The 21,077-nt window shown below is 42.4% G+C and overlaps 1 protein-coding gene and 1 long non-coding RNA gene across 6 annotated transcripts in view; both read right to left on the bottom strand.

The window, feature by feature from the left end:
* LOC134754537 (F-actin-monooxygenase MICAL3-like) overlaps positions 1 to 21,077 on the bottom strand; it is a 99,110-nt gene that overhangs the window by 37,860 nt on the left and 40,173 nt on the right. For all 5 annotated transcript variants that reach the window (XM_063690832.1, XM_063690834.1, XM_063690833.1 and 2 more), the window contains exons 3-13: positions 20,029 to 20,205; positions 17,206 to 17,373; positions 14,335 to 14,419; positions 12,646 to 12,833; positions 10,749 to 10,919; positions 8,499 to 8,696; positions 6,515 to 6,713; positions 5,888 to 6,064; positions 4,399 to 4,563; positions 2,214 to 2,350; positions 795 to 861 (exon numbers count right to left, since the gene is read on the bottom strand). In XM_063690832.1, coding sequence (XP_063546902.1) covers positions 795 to 861; positions 2,214 to 2,350; positions 4,399 to 4,563; positions 5,888 to 6,064; positions 6,515 to 6,713; positions 8,499 to 8,696; positions 10,749 to 10,919; positions 12,646 to 12,833; positions 14,335 to 14,419; positions 17,206 to 17,373; positions 20,029 to 20,205 — 1,732 coding nt within the window. The remainder of the gene's footprint in view (positions 1 to 794; positions 862 to 2,213; positions 2,351 to 4,398; positions 4,564 to 5,887; positions 6,065 to 6,514; positions 6,714 to 8,498; positions 8,697 to 10,748; positions 10,920 to 12,645; positions 12,834 to 14,334; positions 14,420 to 17,205; positions 17,374 to 20,028; positions 20,206 to 21,077) is intronic.
* LOC134754592 (uncharacterized) overlaps positions 1 to 21,077 on the bottom strand; it is a 363,458-nt gene that overhangs the window by 319,154 nt on the left and 23,227 nt on the right. The window lies entirely within an intron of this gene.

Genomic DNA, 21,077 nt, shown 5'->3' with positions numbered 1-21,077 from the left:
TTACGTTCGTGGTCAAAGGCAGACTGGCGAGGAATTGTATCAACATCTTGCCGCGCGGGTTTTGCGAACTACCCGCACTTTATCTTGATTATTAACTTGTACGCTAGGGTTGTCACTTTGCCCACACAACACTCACGACATCTGACGGTATGTGGTGGGATGTTTTATCCCCCTTACATTTGCTAATTACTGGATTCCACGAAGACGAAATCCCCTGTCCCTTATTTTGATTGAAATTTCGATGTTTTCTGATTTCAATTGCTTCACGTACGTAGTAAAAACGTTCCGTTGAGAGGACTTTGAGATTATGGAGCTCAATCCAGTGGTTTGGTCCCGACTGTAGCAAATGTTCGGCTACCGCAGACTTATTTGACGTTTTTCTACGCTTTCCGCTATAGTACGCTTGGTTTCTCCAATATAGGAACTACCACAGCTGCATTAAATCCGCATCAATTGTCACTTCTTCTTCCTCGCGTTTCCCGGCATTTTGCCACAGCCTGGGGTCCGCTTGACAACTAATCCTAAGAATGGACGTAGGCACTAGTTTATACGATAGCGACTGCCATCCTCCCAACCCAGAGGGGGAACTAGGCATTGTTAGGATTAGTCCGGTTTCCTCACGATGTTTTCCTTCACCGAAAAGCGGCTGGTAAATATCAAATGATATTTCGTACATAAGTTCCGAAAAACTAATTGGTACGGGGTTTGAACCCGCGACCTCCGAAAGTCCCACGCCACCGCTAGGCCACCAGCGCTTCTGCATCAATTGTTACGATAAAATTAATAATACTTACTTGAGTACACAGATATGGCGTCGTTCGCTGTTCGCGCGTGTTTCTCGTTCTGCTGACTGATTTTAATCTGTAAACACACTTTATGTTAGCTACCTTCAAGACATTTCATTTTAACAAACATTTGCAACATTTAGGAAAATTATCTAAAACAACACCTCAGTTGTTAAGACCAAACACCAGGAAGAATGGGACAGTCTGACGGGTCTAAAGCACTCAAAGCTCTTTATAGAAGGGGTAGACTCTGGTTGGAGCGAAAAGCTTTGGAAACTTAGCAAACGGCAACTCCAAATAATAACGGGGGTGTTTACTGGCCATTACGGGGTCAAGGGAATCCTGGTCAAGATGGGGCACGATGACAACACCGATTGTCGTATGTGTGGCGAAGAGGAAGAGACAATAGAACACCTTATGTGTGAATGTCACGCCCTCGCCAGACAAAGAATTAAGGGCTTTGGAACAGGCTATCTGGAACCAAAGGAATTCAAAACGCTACCCATAAGGTCCATCATCTGGCACATGGAGATGGTGGGGAAAGCTCTTGAGTAGCGAACAGATCTTGGTCCCTATGGGTCGAAGTGTATCCGCAAGGGCCCCCGAAACTATAAGATAAGATAAGACACCTAAGTTGGCAGTATGGATCAGTTTTTTTTAATAGTTTTTTTTTTATGTACAAGGTCAAATGCGGACGCAATATAAACAAATGGTTGCGCTCGCATACTAAACCAGTGGTGTCAGCATGGTTGCTTTTATATCACCTGTCACTATGCCTGTCACTTTCGCACTTACATACTTGTTAGATCGTGACAGGCATGGTGACAGGCGATAAAAATGCTACCGTACTAAGCCCGAAGTACGAGAGCACATATGTGTGGTTGCAGCGAGGTGTTTTATATGCTCAATCTTGTAATTTAGTTGTTTTGTACCTGTTCGAACTCGTACCCGTTTGTGTCACGTGAGGCACCTTATTGAAGGCGAGGTACTTCACGAGTTCTCAACTTTGCCTGGTCCTGCCTGTATAACTCACCTGTCCGAACTCGTCACCCTTGTGTCACGTGAGGCACCTTATTGAAGGCGAGGTTGATGAGGTCTCAACTTTTCCTGTTCCTGCCTGTATACCTCACCTGTCCGAACTCGTCCCCCTTTGTGTCACGTGAGGCACCTTATTGAAGGCGAGGTACTTCACGAGGTCTCAACTTTTCCTGTTCCTGCCTGTATACCTCACCTGTCCGAACTCGTCCCCCTTGTGTCACACGAGGCACCTTATTGAAGGCGAGGTACTTCACGAGGTCTCAACTTTTCCTGTTCCTGCCTGTATACCTCACCTGTCCGAACTCGTCCCCCTTGTGTCACGTGAGGCACCTTATTGAAGGCGAGGTTGATGAGGTCTCAACTTTTCCTGTTCCTGCCTGTATACCTCACCTGTCCGAACTCGTCGCTCTTGTGGTGCACGTGAGGCACCTCACCCTTGAAGGCGTGATACACCCTCATCAGGTAAGAGCGGAGCTTTGCCTCGGTCACGTCTCGGGTGGAGCCCGTTGAGGAGAACGGCGCGATACCTTCAAACAAATTAGAGACTATTTGTTCATTGTATGTTATTTTATGTATCCTTTCTTCTTGTCTGTTACCTTCCGTGATTCTTCTCACCTGATGGTCTCATCGGAAGATCAGCGCTGGAAGTCACCAGCAACATGCTGAGATGAGGCTATTTCGTGGCACTTTAATCTTATTTTATGTTTTCTTTTATATAATGTAATGTCTTGTTTGTTTGTGCTTACGAATAAAATCTCATTCTATTCTATTCTACTAACTTATATCATAGAGTAACCTATACAAGAGCGGTACTGTCATAGTAAATTTTTTAACCCCAGTAAATTCACTGCCATCTGTCGACACACTTTAAAACTAAAAATGAAGATTTATAAAAATACGATAAAATGTATTTAAATATGGATAAATGATTTTTTTATATGCATTAATTATTTTTATGATTTTGACCCATGTTCTTTCACTGATATGCGTTAAAATTGTTAAATAACAAACGAAACCGTCAACGCCATCTATACGACGTAGGCCAAAACTAGTAGCGCCCTCTGAACGAGAATCAAATTTTCTTGATTTTCGAGGCACGTTTTTTCCTTAGACTGTATCCATCTATTACGGAGTTATATCTATCTTTGCTTATATTGACCGGGATTAATGTTTTCGAGCTCCCGATATTTCGACGCAGTTACGTGCATGCTTGAAGATAGCGGGTGGGTGTCAAAGTTATGTAGAACCGCGCTCGGTCTACCCTCGTAGGTAATATAAGTCTAGTGAAATTAACCGCGAATCATTCAAAACTCTTAAATTAACAGAGACTCGTCTCATTAAAAAACCGGCCAAGTACGAGTCTGACTCGCGCACGTAGGGTTCCGTACCATTACGCGAAAAAAGGCAAATCACGTATGTTGTATGAGAGCCCCACTTAAATATTTATTTTATTCCGTTTTTACAATTTGTTGTTATAGCGGCAACAGAAATACATCATCTGTGAAAATTTCAACTGTCTAGCTATCACGGTTCACGAGATACAGCCTGGTGACAGACAGACAGACGGACAGACAGAAAGCGGAGTCTTAGTAATAGGGTCCCGTTTTTACCCTTTGGGTACGGAACCCTAATAACGAAGAAACATATTATGAAGCTAATAATAACACACTAAGAAACTTTAATTTCTTTTTGTGTTTTGCGGTAATCCTTGCTTTGTATTCTTAAGGGCCTGTTTCAGAATGTCCAAGTAAAGTCCTGAATAAGCTACTCGCCACTTATCTGACGAATAAAGTCATCGTTGGCGTTTCACAATCTCCAAATAAGCTTCATCTGCTGGATAAAGTGCTTTTTTTGTAGGAAATTTTATCTGGCAGTTAATTTATTTGTTAATTAGCTATCCAATACTTTAGTTGGACATTGTGAAAGAGGCCCTAAGTCTCACCCTGTGTGTGAAGTGAATGGCTCAAAACGAAACACTAATGAACGTTCCATAATGCGGTGTCTAAAATCTGTAGTGTATTGTGGTATTCTCTATAAAAAGGGACCTTATTGTCGATGGTGTTTACGCCATTATTCACGATGCTCCGATATAAAATTAAAAAAAATAAAATCCCGCGCGACGCTGTGCGGCGTAAGCGCCATCGACAATAAGGTCTCTTTTCATAGAAAATTACAAGATAGAATTAGGAACAGTGTGATAAGGGAAAAGTGTGGACTGAGCGAAGATGTAGTGACAAAAATTGAGAAAGGTATGTTGAGATGGTTTGGACACGTGGAAAGAATGAGTGAAAGAAGGCTAACAAAGAGAGTGTATAAGGTAGAGGTAGAAACGGGAGTTGGAAGGGGCAGACCTCGGCGGAGTTTCTCTGATCAGATCGGGGAAATCCTGAAGAAAGGCCAGGTAGAGCACCCTAAACCGGCGAGCGTGTATGAGGAATGTTATGAAAGTGAAGGAAGCGAAAGAGGTATGTCAGGATCGTAGCAAGTGGAAATCCGTGGTCTCTGCCTACCCCTACGGGAAATAGGCGTGATTATATGTATGTATGTTCATAGAAAATGCCCCATATTAACTCACCGAATTCCTGTTGTAGTACTGCATGAGGGGGTGTTTCGTCTGCGAGTAAGTCGGGCCGGTAGCGGGCCAGTAGCGCCAGTAGCGGGCCCGGGCCGCACGCGGCCCGCAGCCCGCCTTCGGTCACCTCTGCCCAGGACAGTAGGACTTCGTCGGACACGTCCGCTTCTGTAAATAATAATACCAGTTATCTGTTTGCAAAGATACAAGTTGCTACGTTACCCAATCATTTATTCCGATATGTGAAAGCATAGGTTCTATCAAAGATAGATATAACTCCGTAATAGATGGAGACAGTCTAAGGGAAAAACTTGCCTCGAAAATCACGAAAATTTGATTCTCGTTTAGATGTCGCTACTACCTTTGGCCTACTCTCGTATAGAGGGCGTTGACGGTTTCGTTTGTTATTTAACAATTTTGACGCATATCAGTGAAAGAACATGGGTCAAAATCATAAAAATAATTAATGCAAATTTAAAAAAAACATTTATCCATATTTAAATACATTCTATCGTATTTTTATAAATCTTTATTTTTAGTTTTAAAGTGTGTCGACAGATGGCAGTGAATTTACTGGGGTTACAAAATTTACTATGACAGTACCGCTCTAGTATAAGTTACTCTATGCTAATATGTGGCCCTTGGCTGCTAAAAGGTTGCCGACCCCTGGTTTAGGGTGACTGGTATAGCTATTGGTACATTTGTGTCATTTTCGAGAACGTTCTCCATTTTGTATGTGGAACATGAATCTAGTATAACTGGATCGGTCATGAGGGGGGGGAAATGACCGAACGGGATAGTCTTATGTATCTTTCAGTAGGAGTAGCAGAGAGAGCGCTGTCATGGTTTGTCCTTGTCACAGTCTCCCTAGTCATTATTACTAAGACTCCGCTGTCCGTCTGTCTGTCACCAGGCTGTATCACATGAACCGTTATAGCTAGACAGTTGAAATTTTCACAGATGATGTATTTCTGTTGCCGCTATAATAACAAATACTAAAAAGTACGGAACCCTCGGTGCGCGAGTCCGACTCGCACTTGGCCAGTTTTTTTATTCCCCACCGTAAACTTAGTACGGTTTATGGTGGGCTACAAATGTACTCGACCAATCATGTTCCGTTGCGTATGTTTTGTCCCTCACGGGCGCACGCGCATAGCTGATCTATGTAATGCTAGATCTATGATGTGGAATGGTTCTCTGCCTTTTCGCCGAAAATTGTATTGCGGAATTTCACTTGGCAACCAACTTTTCGCTAGTTTTTTTTTTTTTTTTTCAACCTTCCAACCTAGTACGTCATTTTCATTTCCCAACTATAAAGTTGAGAAATGAAATGGTTGCGAAATAATTATTTGGTAACGCTTGGTTTGTCAAATGAAATTTTGGCGAAAAGTTGGTTGCCAAGTGAAATTCGGCAATACAATTTTCGCCAAAAAGGGAGTGCAGCATGTGGAATGTTCCCGTCCGGTACCGGACCGGGAGTGTAACTACATACCGCGTCGTCGCTTGCGCAGAGCCGTGCCGGCGTCGAGCGGTAGAGGCTCGTCCGAGTCGTAGAACCCGGTAACCCGGAGCGCCGCCACGGCCGTCCGGTTCAAATTCCGGTACCGGGTGCCCGGGTCGAGTGTGTACGCGCCGAAGTCCCGGTGCAGGTTCTCGGGGGTCGTTTGAGCTGGAAATATAACATTATGTTAGTAAGGGCCTGACACTCTTTGATAGAGAAAGATAGTGCATGATGGATACAGTCTAAGGAAAAAACGTGCCTCGAAAATCAAGAAAATTTCATTCTCGATCAGATGGCGCCACTAGTTTTGGCCTACACTCGTATAGAGAGCGTTGACTGTTTCGTTTGTTATTTATAATTTTAAGGCATACCAGTGAAAGAACATGGGTCAAAATCATATAAAAATAATTAATGCAAATAAAAAAATCATTTATCCATATTTAAATACGTTTTATCGTATTTTTATAAATCTTCATTTTTAGTTTTAAAGTGTGTCGACAGATGGCAGTGAATTTACTGGGGTTACAAAATTTACTATGACAGTACCGCTCTAGTATAAGTTACTCTATTTGGTGACCTATAAAATAAAATAAAAAAAATCAAAATGAGTGTACTAACCCAGCAGTCTATATACGGACTCCCGCTCCGCTATGACGTGTAAGGGGTGTAGGGCGCCGCTCCAGGTCCGGACGGCCCACGCGGCGTCGAGCGCGGAGAGGAAGCCGCGCGCGCAGCCCGAGCCCGTCGGCCAGAACGGCTCCAGCAGGCTGTCGCCGACCAGCTGGCAGAGCAGACGACGCCCGAGCCGCTCGTACACCTGCCATGGCATTTATCATTTTTGTGATTAAATCATTTATTCTCATGTAACTGTGACACATACATTTTGTTAGTAAAAAACAGTTTCAAAAGGGTTAGTACCTAAGCCTAATAATAACAATTATACCTTTTTTTTTAATGTGATATTCAGCAAACGAGCAGACGAGCCGCCTGATGGGAAGCAGTCATCGTCGCCCATGGACGTAAGCAACATCACAGGAGCCACTTAAGCATTGCCGACCCTTGAGAACCCTAAATACCCGCTTCTTGAAGAATCCCATGTCGTAGCACAAAGGAAATACCTCAGGAGGCAACTCATTCCACATTCTGCACGTTCTGGGAAGAAACGAGCGGGATGCCCGCTTATTCATGGTGTGCCATGTGTCTAAGAAGTGAAGATGAGCTTTGCTCCTTTGGCGGGAGGTGCGGTGATAGAAACGAGACGATGGCACCAGATCAAAAAGTTCTTCGGAACATTCCCCATTGTACAGACGGTAGAACATGCAAAGAGAGCCAACGTCTCTCCGAAGACTAAGAGGTTCTAAGCCGTCAGTAAGTTCGGAATTGCCGACAATACGAACTGCCCGACGTTGGATGGAGTCAAGGGGAAGGAGCTGGTATTGTGGAGCGCCAGACCAGTGATGAGAACAGTACTCCATAACCTATACCTAAACCTACACACTTAACCTACACGTTACCACTGTATGGAGCCCATTGGGGAATGTAGCCCCGCACAGTGTAGCATTAGCGGACAATCAGGCTTATCCGCTATCATTCTTAAGATGATGTCTTTTAGACAATACTTATTTTCACCTCAGCAGCTCGAACAAGCCTATTTTCGTCACTCCCTGGAGTGAGGAAAGTGCGACTTTCCTTACTCCAGGGAGTGACGAAAGTGCGACTTTCTTCACTCCAGGAAGTGACGAAAGTACGACACTCCTCACTCCAGGGAGTGACGAAAGTGCGAGTTTCCTCACTCCAGGGAGTGAAACAAAGTAGCTTTTTAATTTAGTGAAGTCCATGAACTGCCACTTCATACTTTTAATACATTTTTTTTTCACTAATAACTATTGTGCACAAGGAAGGAAAGTTGGTTTTTCTTGCGAGTGTTGATTTTAAATCCTGAGTAAGCGAATGATTCTATAATTCTACTCGCTTTGCTCGTGATTCTAAGTTAGAATCTTAAGCGTAGCGAGGGACTCAAAAACACGAGGTGTAAAATAACGTTGCTCTCGTGTTGCACATATACGGGATGACTGTGCCAGACTGCAGAGAGATATTCGGGCTGTTGCAGATTGGAGTGATGCTAACAACTTGCAATTTAACGCATCTAAGTGTAAAACCATCACTTTGACTAGGGACCAGTGTACGCTGCATACCATCTTCGGGACGTTCCGCTTGGAAGAGTCAGTGAAATATCTGATTTGGGACTCAAACTGGATGTGGAGCTCGACTTTCGTACACATATAACACAGTCGCACTTAAACTATCGTGAGACATATTTCAAAATATTTATCAGTACGGTTTTTACTCACTATTATAGCGACTAAAAATAATAGTGAGTAAAAACCGTACTGATAAATATTTTCATATAACACAGATGTGTAAAGCCGCTACGAAAACGCTCGGGTTCATAATGAGTGTATCCGCGCAGTTTAAAAACATCAGGGTGGCGATATTGTTGTACAATGCATACGTCCGCAGTAAGTTGGAGTTTGGAGTTCATTCCAAACTAACCGTCATTCTTAATTATATTGATAACAGCGCCATCTATCGTATTTCTCACCATACTAGCGTTCTCAGCAGCATACATCGACGTAAAGTCGAACAGCGCTACATCCGGCTCGCCGTAGTGGTTAAGCGCGAACTCGGAGAGGGGCAAGCGGCCCTCGGTTGAGAAGCGGGCCGCTTCTTGGGCGTATCGCATGAGGGCCGCTCGGTCGACGTTCTCGAACGAGAGGAGGCGGGAGACTTCGGCGTAATCCTGGGTAATAATAGTTCGGTAAAATATTTTTCTCAAACATACTGATACATATTGATATTACGTTCTTTATATTAGGCTGGGAAGTATCACGTTTCAGGCGCGGCTAGACGAGAGGTCTGTAATGAAATTTCATACAAAGTTGCAGGCCTAGGCCGGGAAGTGGCTTTTTTTAAATTTCTATTTCACATATAATTGTGGCACAGCATCTTGGCATTCAGCCATTAAAAAATAACTATAAGCAATATTTGCTTTTTGGTTCGTTTATGACATTCTGCCAATACGCCTATAAAAAAAAAATTTTTTTTTAACCTGACTTGGGCTCTATGGCAGTAGGGCTATTAGAGCGGTAGGACTGTGTGTGGGGATGGTAGCCTGGGGAAATCCAGGACCCTATATTAATCGTTTGAGAAAAGCACTATACATACATCGGCGTGAAAACGGGTTGTCGGCCTCATAACTATCCGGCCTCACTACGTTCGGCCGTATATTCTATTCGGCCGGCAACCCCTTCCTTCCCGGCCTCTGTAGTAATGTACTATTCACTGAATGCAGTTAAGTGTTGATTTACTTTCCAAGTATATATTGTCTTCGGTTACCGCGATAGTTACTCATGAAATAAAACTATGAAAACGGATTATATCGCGTATATTGAATTTATAATACATCCCGACGTTTCGAACTCTTTACAGCGTTCGTGGTCAACGGGTGACTGTGGAAAAATTACAAAGTGCAAAAATACCCACATACTAAAATAATGAACAATCATAGAGTACAAACTTTAAGGCTGGCTGTACATGCAAAATCGGTTCATAAGGCTAGTTATACACTACAATTATTTTCAAGTAAAGATATATATATATACGCGATAAAAACTACGCCGGCTCCAACCCTACACCACGGACCCGAGAAGATTTAATTCCATCCTAAATTGTAGGAGGGTATCCCAATATGGTATATACTTAAGTATATACTTCTTTTTGTTTCGTAGGTGCGATTAGCAATAAAAATCGAAGTGATATACAGACAGACACAAAACATTCATACATTGCGTCTCTATTGTTTGACATAATTATTGAAAGTCATAATGTTATGATTGTCATTTTATCATTAGTCATAATTTGGTTTTTCTCAGAAACGCGTTACTTTTCAGGATTGCCATAAAACAAACATAACCTAACCTAACCTATCTATAGGATAACCAGAGGAAAATCCTGAAAAGTTAACCGTTTCAGAATTATGACTAATGACAATATGACAATCATTACATTATAACTTTCAATAATACCGAACATTCTCCTCACGTGTGAAAGTCAAAAACCGACATTGGCAAATTCACCCTGGTGCAAAATTGCAGGGAGCAAAAGCCAGATAGGAAAAATAATAATAATAATAAAAACCGACCAAGTGCGAGTCGGACTCGCGCACCGAGGGCTCCGAACTTTTTTTGTATTTGTTGTTATAGCGGCAACAGAAATACATTCATCTGTGAAAATTTCAAGTGTCCAGCTATCACGGTACATGAGATACAGCCTGGTGACAGACAGACAGACGGACAGCGGAGTCTTAGTAATAGCAATGAGGATATAATAAGATAGAGCGGTACTGTCATAGTACATTTTGTAACCACTGTAAATTCACTGCCATCTATCGACATACTTTAAAACTAAAAATGAAGATTTATAAAAATACGTTAAAATGTATTTAAATATAGATAAATGATTTTTTTATTTGCTTTAATTATTTTTATATGATTTTGACCCATGTTCTTTCACTGGTATGCGTTAAAATTATAAATTACAAACGGAACAGTCAACGCCCTCTATACGAGAGTAGGCCAAAACTAGTGGCGCCATCTGATCGAGAATCAAATTTTCGTGATTTTCGAGGCACGTTTTTTCCTTAGACTGTATCCATCTATTACGGAGTTATATCTATCTTTGGGTACGGAACCCTAAAAAGCAGGAAAGCGGACCCTGGCAAAGGCCGGGATAACACTAGGTTGAAGAAGAATAATTATGTCAAACAAAGGGGTCATACATTACGTGTACTCACATTTAACAGCACTCCTTTATCCAGCAGACTGGGTTTCTTAGCCGTCATCACGAAGTAATGCGTGTCGTCCTTATAATACACGATGTTCTCCAGATCTATACCGGTGACCTCGTACAGTTCTTTGAAGAATTTCTGATTGAATATGAACGCAACGCCGCTTATTTCTGGGACCTGAAACAAAACAATCGGTTGTAGAAAATTTCAATTTTGTCGGCCATCTTTAATTTTATGGCGGCCATTTTAAACTATACGTATACTTGGTCAAACCAAATTGGCTGTAATTAATAAGAACCAAAAAAACTATACTCATCCTTTTTTTTAGGGTTCCGTACCTCGAAAGGAAAAAAGGAACCCTTATAGGATCACTCGTGCGTCTGTCTCTCCGTCTGTCACAGAATATTTTCTCCGAAACTACTGGACTAATTAAGTTGAAATTTGGTATACATATGTAAGTTTGTGACCCAAAGACGGACATGTAACGTAAACAAATGAATTTTAAACACGGGGGCCACTTTTGGGGGGTAAATGTGAAAATTGAGAAATTGTTGCAGGCGTACATAGGCTACGGAGACTGCTTAACATCAGGCGGGCCGTATGCTTGTTTGCAACCAACGTAGTATAAAAAATAAAGTTTTTCAAATTATATCGTGTTACATATCATATGAAAGAGCTCATTGTGAGAATCTCAAATATATATATTTTTTTTATTTTAGGATAAACAGTTTAGAAATTATTCAAGAAAATAGGCAAAAAATGACTATTTATCTCCGAAACTAATGGGTCTAAAATTCTGAAAAAAATACACAAAATAGATATTTACATATAGATCACAGAAAAACCTACTAGAAATGTGCAGTCAAGCGTGAGTCGCAATTACTTAGTTTTTGATCCGACTCTTACGGGGTTTAAATACATTTCACTCACGTTTCACATAAAAAATACATTGTTTAAATTGTATAATGTACGGAACCCTTGGAACGCGAGTCCGACTCGCACTTGTCCGTTTTTTAATGATAAAGGAGGCAAACGAGCAGAGGAATCGGCTGATGTTAAGTGATTTATCGTCCAGAGGACTTGCAAGAGCGCTGCAGGATTGGAGCGATACCAGTACTCACCAGTGATGTTGCGAATATTCGCATCCGCATCCGCAACCGCGGAACTTCCGCATTATTTTCAACATCCGCATCCGCATAAAATCGATGCGGAGCTTAATGCGGACGCGGATGTGGAACAGGTAGGCGCAGGAACGTCTTAGCGGCGGCGTAAGTCCGTAATTTCGTCATTAGCCAATAGGAATCTCGTTTCGTTTTTGTGATTCGTCGATCGAGCACTTTAGCCTATGACTGACAGCGACAAGAAGTGAAAAGTTTTTTTTCTACTCGTCGAGTATAATCTGTGTATTACAACGTCGCATGCAACACTACAACATTACTCTTTTCAACGTTGGATAGTCTATGGCACTTCCGACTCAAGCATAAGAATTTTATCGATACGGTTTAGTCAATTATAAAAAATTTGAAATAGAACTTCATACATTTCGATAAAATATTTCTTGTTTAAGGAGACTCGATTCAATGCAAATTAGCCTACTTAAACACGCTGCTGCGTCGCATCTGCTTTGTGATTCGTTGGCCAACAAAAACATTTTATTTTATGTTGTAGTAGAAACAATTGCTTCATACGTCAGAAACGCGTATGTGACACCCTTCATATAGCAACATCCATACCCTAAGAAAACCGCTTAGCGTTGCTTGTAAGTCTCCATAGGCTACGGTGGCCAAAATCGAGAAAAAAACTGTCTTAAAATTGAATTTAGCGCGGAGCAGGTACCAGGGCCTCATGAGTTACGAGGAGGTGTCGTTGACCAACCCGCCGGGGGCGCCGGTCCCGTACTCACCGAGGCCTCCTGCTCGCTGTGCCGGTTTATGAAGTTGGCTGTGATGGCCATGGCGAGTTTGCCGCGGAACTCTTTCCGCTTGAAGCCGTGCAGCGTGTTGCGTTTGCCGTCCGCGCCGAGCAGCGCGTCGAACTCATACTTGGACACCGGGTGGTCGGGCGGCGACACGCGCGCTCGCCAACCCAGGGCTGCAAACAGGAACCATAGAGTAACTTATACTAGAGCGGTACTGTCATAGTAAATTTTGTAACCCCAGTAAATTCACTGCCATCTGTCGACACACTTTAAAACTAAAAATGAAGATTTATAAAAATACGATAGAATGTATTTAAATATAGATAAATGTTTTTTTTATAATTGCCTTAATTATTTTTATGATTTTGACCCATGTTCTTTCACTGATATGCGTTAAAATTGTTAAATAACAAACGAAACCGTCAACGCCATCTATACGACTGTAGGCCAAAACTAGTAGCGCCCTCTGAACGAGAATCAAATTTTCATGATTTTCGAGGCACGTTTTTTCCTTAGGCTGTATCCATCTATTACGGAGTTATATCTATCTTTGCAGGAACTAAGATTAGGACGGGACATTATATTGTCTTCGGTTACCGCGATAGTTACTCATGAAATAAAACTATGAAAACGGATTATATCGCGTATATTGAATTTATAATACATTCCGACGTTTCGAACTCTTTACAGCGTTCGTGGTTCAGTCACCCGTTAACCACGAACGCTGTAAAGAGTTTGAAACGTCGGGATGTATTATAAATTCAATATACGCGATATAATCCGTTTTCATAGTTTTATTTCATTAGGACGGGACATTATAACGTAGCATTATACAGGATGATCAACAGGGGGTCAGTATGGAGAAGACAGAAACTATGAGAGACAGCGACACCTGTTCTCAGGAACCATGGCTTCGGTTTTAGATTTGATAACAATGGCATGTTTTTTTTTCTATTTTTTTTTTCAAAGCGCTGGTGGCCTAGCGGTAGGGGCGTGCGACTTTCAATGCGGCGGTCGCGAGTTTTTAGAAACTTATGTACGAAATATCATTTGATATTTACCAGTCGCTTTTCGGTGAAGGAAAACATCGCGAGAAAACCGGACTAATCCTAACAAGGCCTAGTTCGCCCTCTGGGTTGGAAGGTCAGATGGCAGCCGCTTTCGTAAAAACTAGTGCCTACGTCAATTCTTAGGATTGGTTGTCAAGCGGACCCCAGGAACATGATGATGACTAATATTATAAATGTGAAAGTCTGTCTGTCTGTTTAAGGTACTTAAATACAAAATACAGTACGTAGCGGCCCCCTTTTTAGGGTTCCATACCCAAAGGGTAAAAACGGGACCCTATTACTAAGACTCCGCTGTCCGTCTGTCTGTCTGTTTGTCACCAGGCTGTATCTCATGAACCGTGATAGACAGTTGAAATTTTCACAGATGATGTATTTCTGTCGCCGCTATAACAACAAATACTAAAAACAGAATAATATAAATATTTAAATGGGGCTCCCATACAACAAACGTGATTTTTTGCTGTTTTTTTCGTAATGGTACGGAACCCTTCGTGCGCGAGTCCGACGCGCACGTGGCCAATTCAAATAATCACAATTATTTAGCAGTGGGGCTAGTGAGAACGTTGATGGGCTCTTAACTGGTTCATAAAAATAGTTTGCTCACTTTCAGAATTCTCTGTAACTGTGGGCTCGAGCAGGCCTTCGAAACTGACTCCCTCGTGGATCTCCACGCCGAGCAACAACGCCACCTGTCAACAAACACAACCATTCGTTACAATTTTAATTTACTGTATTTAGTTCGTATTGCATTGTGTTCGTGTTCGTGACGACCGGTCTGGCCTAGTGGATAGTGACCCTGCCTGTGAAGCCGATGGTCCTGGGTTCGAATCCCGGTAAGGGCATTTATTTGTGTGATGAACACAGATATTTGTTCCTGAGTCATGGATGTTTTCTATGTATTTAAGTATTTGTATAGGTATTATATTTATCGTTGTCTGAGTACCCACAACACAAGCCTTCTTGAGCTTACCGTGGGACTTAGCCAATTTGTGTAAGAATGTCCCTATAATATTATTATTATATTATTATATTGCAATATGTCAGGAGACACTGAAATATTTAGATTTAAGGGTCTCCGGCAAGCTCGGTTCTCCATACAAACGTAGTTCCGCTCCCATTTTAAAACGACTAGCTAGATTGCTCTGAAACTTTGTACTTACAATAGGAAAAGGTATATCTATGTCTGTTATTAGTTTATGTAGCTTCAGAGTTCAGATACCATAGTTAAAAAATTATAGTGAATTTAAGTGTTTCATACAAAACTTGTTTTTGCTCTATTCCGTTTGTTTTATAAACTGGAGCTATATAAACTAATTACAGACCTAGATATACCTTAAGTCAGTATGTGCAAAGTTTCATTACAATCCAACACGTAATTTTAAAATGAGAGCGGAACTACGTTTGTATGGGAAGGTGTAATTCGGCCGAGCTTGCCTTCGCTTGAGCCTTGAGCTTCGTGGTTGGTCCCATAGTAAAAGTTGCTCAGTATAATCCCAAAACCTTCCTGGCAACGGGAATTCATTATTTTTTAGACAACCCGTGTTTTTATTGAATTCCGTTAACTTCGGGGTATGGTTAATTACGTTTAATAAAACTAAATGGCATAGTTAATTTTCAAATTTTTTTTTTTGTTTTTTTTTTTATAAAAAGTAATGAAATGTTGAAATGTTGCAAGCGCTGGTGGCCTAGCGGTAACAGCGTGCGACTTGCAATCCGGAGGTCGCGGGTTCAAACCCCGGCTCGTACCAATGAGTTTTTCGGAACTTATGTACGAAATATCATTTGATATTTACCAGTCGCTTTTCGGTGAAGGAAAACATCGTGAGGAAACCGGACTAATCTCAACAAGGCCTAGTTTCCCCTCTGGGTTGGAAGGTCAGATGGCAGTCGCTTTCGTAAAAAACTAGTGCCTACGTCAATTCTTGGGATTAGTTGCCAAGCGGACCCCAGGCTCCCATGAGCCGTGGCAAAAATGCCGGGACAACGCGAGGAAGATGAATGAAATGTTGCATATAGCGTTTGTTGTAACATGGGCATAACATTTCACTCAATAAAACAATTGAATACTGTGACATATCAATGTCATTTCGAACATCGATCATCCGAGATAGTACTTAAGTTTAGTAGCAAATGTATGAACTCACATTCTAAACACTAATCAATATGTAATATAACGGCAAGTGTACACGCTCGTAGGGGCCTAATCAGAATTTTTTTTTATTGATTATCTCCGAAATGAAGATAATTAGTATACCGGTGTCTTTAAGAAAGTTACTTGATTTAAGCTCAGGTATGCACCCTTGAAATTAACGGAAATAAAAAAAAACACGGTGCATAAATACTTAAAAACATAGAAAACACCCATGACTCAGGAACAGATATCTGTCATCACACAAATAAATGCCCTTACCGGGATTCGAACCCAGGACCATCGGCTTCACAGGCAGGTCACTACCCACTAGGCCAGACCGGTCGTCAAACCGGCCCATGCTTCTTCGTCTAAAACAGTTTCTATCCAGTGACAACGCCGAGTCCAAGTCTTGCACTTCATCTCTCCAGCGGTACCCAATACCTCCAGAAGGATGTGGATGGAGGTGGTGACCTTAGACGTGATCCTGTCTTTATTACTTTGAACAGGAACTACAAGGGTCCTTCAACTAGGGAAGACCCGACTGAGCATGGTAACCAGTGTCATAACAGGTCATGGACTATTTAACAAACATCTTTTCATAACAGGTATCACAGATAGTCCCCTATGCTGTGGATGCATGGAGACAGAAGAAACAGCCTCTCACGTGGTGCTGGAATGCCCTACAGGGCAAAACATCTCGGATCCCCGAGAGACCTCCCCGAGGTCCTCAACATCAAAGTTTTGATAGGATCGAGGAGCTGGGCTGACAGGACTAGCCCACCTCCCATGTCACGCACGCGCCAGTCGTCGAGTTGCAGAAAATCGCCCGAACTACAATACTTTTTTTTTATGTGATAGTCAGCAAACGAGCAGACGAGCCGCCTGATGGGAAGCAGTCATCGTCGCCCATGGACGTAAGCAACATCACAGGAGCCACTTAAGCATTGCCAACCCTTGAGAACCCTAAATACCCGCTTCTTGAAGAATCCCATGTCGTAGCACAAAGGAAATACCTCAGGAGGCAACTCATTCCACATTCTGCACGTTCTGGGAAGAAACGAGCGGGATGTCCGCTTATTCATGGTGTGCCATGTGTCTAAGAAGTGAGGATGAGCTTTGCTCCTTTGGCGGGAGGTGCGGTGATAGAAACGAGACGGGTGCCATCGTCTCGTTTCTATCACCGCACCTCCCGCCAAAGGAGCAAAGCTCATCCTCACTTCTTAGACACATGGCACTCAAAAAGTTCTTCGGAACATTTCCCATTGTACAGACGGTAGAACATGCAAAGAGAGCCAACGTCTCTCCGAAGACTAAGAGGTACTAAGAGGTAATACAATACAATACCTTGAGCAGGATGCACTGCAGCTGCCTGATGCTGATATGGTCGATGGAGCCGGCGCAGAACTTCCCGAAGAACTTCTTGGCGGCCAGCGCACGCAAATCGTGGATTACGAACGGCCACAAGTGCAGCACGTTGTTGCGAGACATGCGGTCTCGTTTCTCGACGACCACCTGAAAGGTATTGTCACGGTCACGATATACATCAAAAACCGGCCAAGTGCGAGTCGGACTCGCGCACGAAGGGTTCCGTACCATTACGAAAAAAAACAGCAAAAAAATCACGTTTGTTTTATGGGAGCCCCATTTAAATATTTATATTATTCTGTTTTTAGTATTTGTTGTTATAGCGGCAACAGAAATACATCATCTGTGAAAATTTCAACTGTCTAGCTATCACGGTTCATGAGATACAGCCTGGTGACAGACAGACAGACAGACGGACAGCGGAGTCTTAGTAATAGGGTCCCGTTTTTACCCTTTGGGTACGGAACCCTAAAAATTAGATGCGTTTCTATGTGTGAACGGCACGTCTGTACACGCGTCATGCGTCATAATGTGAGTAAGTTGCTTAAAAATACACTACCGCTCAAAAGTATTTAGGCACCCGCAATTTTCACCATACAATTGTATACAAAAATTATTTTTAAAATCATACTGTTCGATCGCAGGCAAATGACTCTCTTACATGTTGGATTGAATTTTTATTTAGGTATATTGAGCCTCAAATTGTTGCCAAAGACATCCTTTAAAATTTCGCAACTTTATGCAACGATTTAAAAAACCCTTATGTACTAGTTCATACAAAAAAAACGATTATGTACTGGAAAACGATTTATGGATTTTTTTACGCTTGCCATTTGGTAAATAGGCAATGTACACGAATATTCTGCACATCATTTTGAAGTTCGATATGTCTGTTAAATTAAAAAAGTTAACTGCACAAAAAACTGCTACCCGACTGCGACTTAGCGGTATAATTCTGAAAGTCGATTTTGTATGGAAAAAATTACGAGTGCCTAAATAGTTATGAGCGGTAGTGTAATGAGCGGACGGCAAACGGCCGTCAATCTGGTGTCGCGGGGCGAGGTAATTCGAGTCGGGGCGGGGCGGTGCGTGGCCGTTCCGTATGATAATACTATTACCTATTCTGTGTTATTGTTATGTAAGTTTAAATGTCAAATCTATTGCGGGACGTGTGCGACGCCTTGAAGATGTGATGATGATTGATTTTTGTCTTTGATGCGAGTGAGGGGGGGAAGGCCAAAAGCACTTCGCGACACTTTAAAACAATGCGACAAATTTTCGTGATTTCTGTCATCATTCTGTAGGCCGAGCACATGACTGACGCGACCGTATCTCGCCAGATAGACTACCCGTCTTTTACTAACTGTATGAGTTAAAGGGGGACGGGTAGTCTATATCGCGGCGAGATACTTTCGCGCCAATCATGTGGCTAGCCCGGCTGCCCTATTAAGCTTATAAAGATTTATCCATTCCACGCAATCTGTAAAGCCTGACATGATGACGCGCCATGTTGCGGAATTACACTGGAACTAATTTTTTCATACTATACTGAACTGACACTCTATACATGAGAATAACAGCGCCCTCTTGACAATGATCATATATTTCTGGTCAAGCTTTACTTTCATTATGTCCGTCGCCCGTACCATAGAGTAACTTATACTAGAGCGGTACTGTCATAGTAAATTTTGCAACCCCAGTAAATTCACTGCCATCTGTCGACACATTTTAAAACTAAAAATGAAGATTTATAAAAATACGATAAAATGTATTTAAATATGGATAAATGTTTTTTTTTATTTGCATTAATTATTTTTATGATTTTGACCCATTTTCTTTAAAATTGTTAAATAACAAACGAAACCGTCAACGCCATCTATATGACAGTAGGCCAAAGCTAGTAGCGCCCTCTGAACGAGAATCAAATTTTCTTGATTTTCGAGGCACGTTTTTTTCCTTAGACTGTATCCATCTATTACGGAGTTATACCTAACTTTGCCCGTACTGAAGCGGCCGTCCCCTTTCCTCACGAACTTGTACGTATGATTTACGAGTACATATGAGGCATTTTCTACGAAAAGGGACCTTATTGTCGATGGCGCTTAAGTCGTACAGCGTCGCGCGGCATTGTATTTATATCGGAGTTTATAATGGCGTAAGCGCCATCGACAATAAGGTCCCTTTTTATAGAAAATACCACATATGGATGTCGTAGTGGAAACTAAGATTTCCATACACAATCTGTTACTTTTTTTAAGGTTCCGTACCCAAAGGGTAAATACGGGACCCTATTACTAAGGCTCCGCTATCTGTCTGTTCGTCTGTCACCAGGCTGTGTCTCATGAACCGTGATAGCTAGACTGTTGAAATTTTCACAGATTATGTATTTCTGTTGCCGCTATAACAACAAATACTAAAAACAGAATAAAATAAATATTTAAGTGGGGCTTCCATACAACAAACGTGATTTTTTGCCTTTTTTTGCGTAATGGTACGGAACCCTTCGTGCGCGAGTCCGATTCGCACTTGGCTGTTTTTTTGTAATGATGGCTACCCAGTGCCGGCCCGAGTCCTTGATCAGGGTAAAGCGAAATCGGGTTTTGGCGCCCTTCGTTGAAGCTTTTTACCCAAAAGCAAAACGAACCGTATTTTGGGCCCGCGTCACACTCGTGTCTTTTAAAACTTATTTTTTTTTTCTCATTTGCCATTTTGGCGCCCCGCTTGCCATCCGGCGCCTAGAGCGGCCGCTCCACTCGCTCTACCCTAGATCCGGCCCTGTGGCTACCTTTAACTGACACGTACCACTTTAGCCCCCAGTAGCTGGCACTCGACGGCGGCGCGCAGCCCGCACGGCCCGGCGCCGATGATCAGCACCTTGTTCTGTGCACATATCCGCCCCTTGCCGTACACCTTGTGGTTGGCTCGCGCGTCAAACTTCTTGAACAGAGCTTGCGCTTTCCATGAGCTGCTGAGTTTTGCCTGAAAACAAAAGACAGTTTTTTTTTATAATGATGGAAACCAAGGAAAAACGGTAACTATATACGGCGGTCCGCGCGCGAATTCCGTGCACGGCTGAGGAATGTTAGGAATGTTGGGCGTCATGACAGAGTGGTGTCATTTTGTACGTACGGCCGCGGCGCACACCCTCCCACTTCCTCGACCTCCGAATGCACGGAATTGGCGCACGGACAAGTAGAAAGGAAGAAAAGAAACAGCGCTGTTCGCAAAATTTGCGACGGGCGATAAGGACGTCGCGGTGAATAAAAACGGGTTTGTCGCCATTGCTCATACAATTTTTCGTTAGCCCGCTCACCCGGTCCGCGTACCAGCGCCAGCTAGCGGAAGCCCTTATCCATACTAATATTATAAATGCGAAAGTGTGTCTGTCTATCTGCTATAAAAAAAAACATTTTTTTCGGACGATATTACAATACATATTTTGTTAGTTACAAATATACTTAAATTACTATGTTAGTACCTAAACTAAGATGTTGGGAGGTCCAGTGCTTAATAAGTGCACTGTCCCATCTCCCTGCCACGATTATCTCTTCAAGCTTAAACCGCTGAACCGATTTAGTTGGAATTTGGCGCATAGATATAGCACAGGGCGGACACGCTATACATCAAAAATCACTTGCGTTTCTATGTGACGGCACGTCTGTACACGCGTCATGCGTCATAGTGTGAGTAAGTTGCTTAAAAATAGTACTGAGCGGTCGGCAAACGGCCGTCAATCTGCTGTCGCGTGGCGAGGTCATTCGAGTCGGGGCGGGGCGGGGCGTGGCTATTAATTATTCTGTGGATATAGTTAGTCCCGGGAAAGGAAATAGGGTAGTTTTTATGTCGAAAAT

Source organism: Cydia strobilella, chromosome Z (genome assembly GCF_947568885.1).
Source record: "Cydia strobilella chromosome Z, ilCydStro3.1, whole genome shotgun sequence".
Classification (NCBI taxonomy): Eukaryota; Metazoa; Arthropoda; class Insecta; order Lepidoptera; family Tortricidae; genus Cydia; species Cydia strobilella.
The sequence above is the reverse complement of the archived record's forward strand: the minus strand, read 5'-3'. Positions and strand labels throughout refer to the sequence as shown.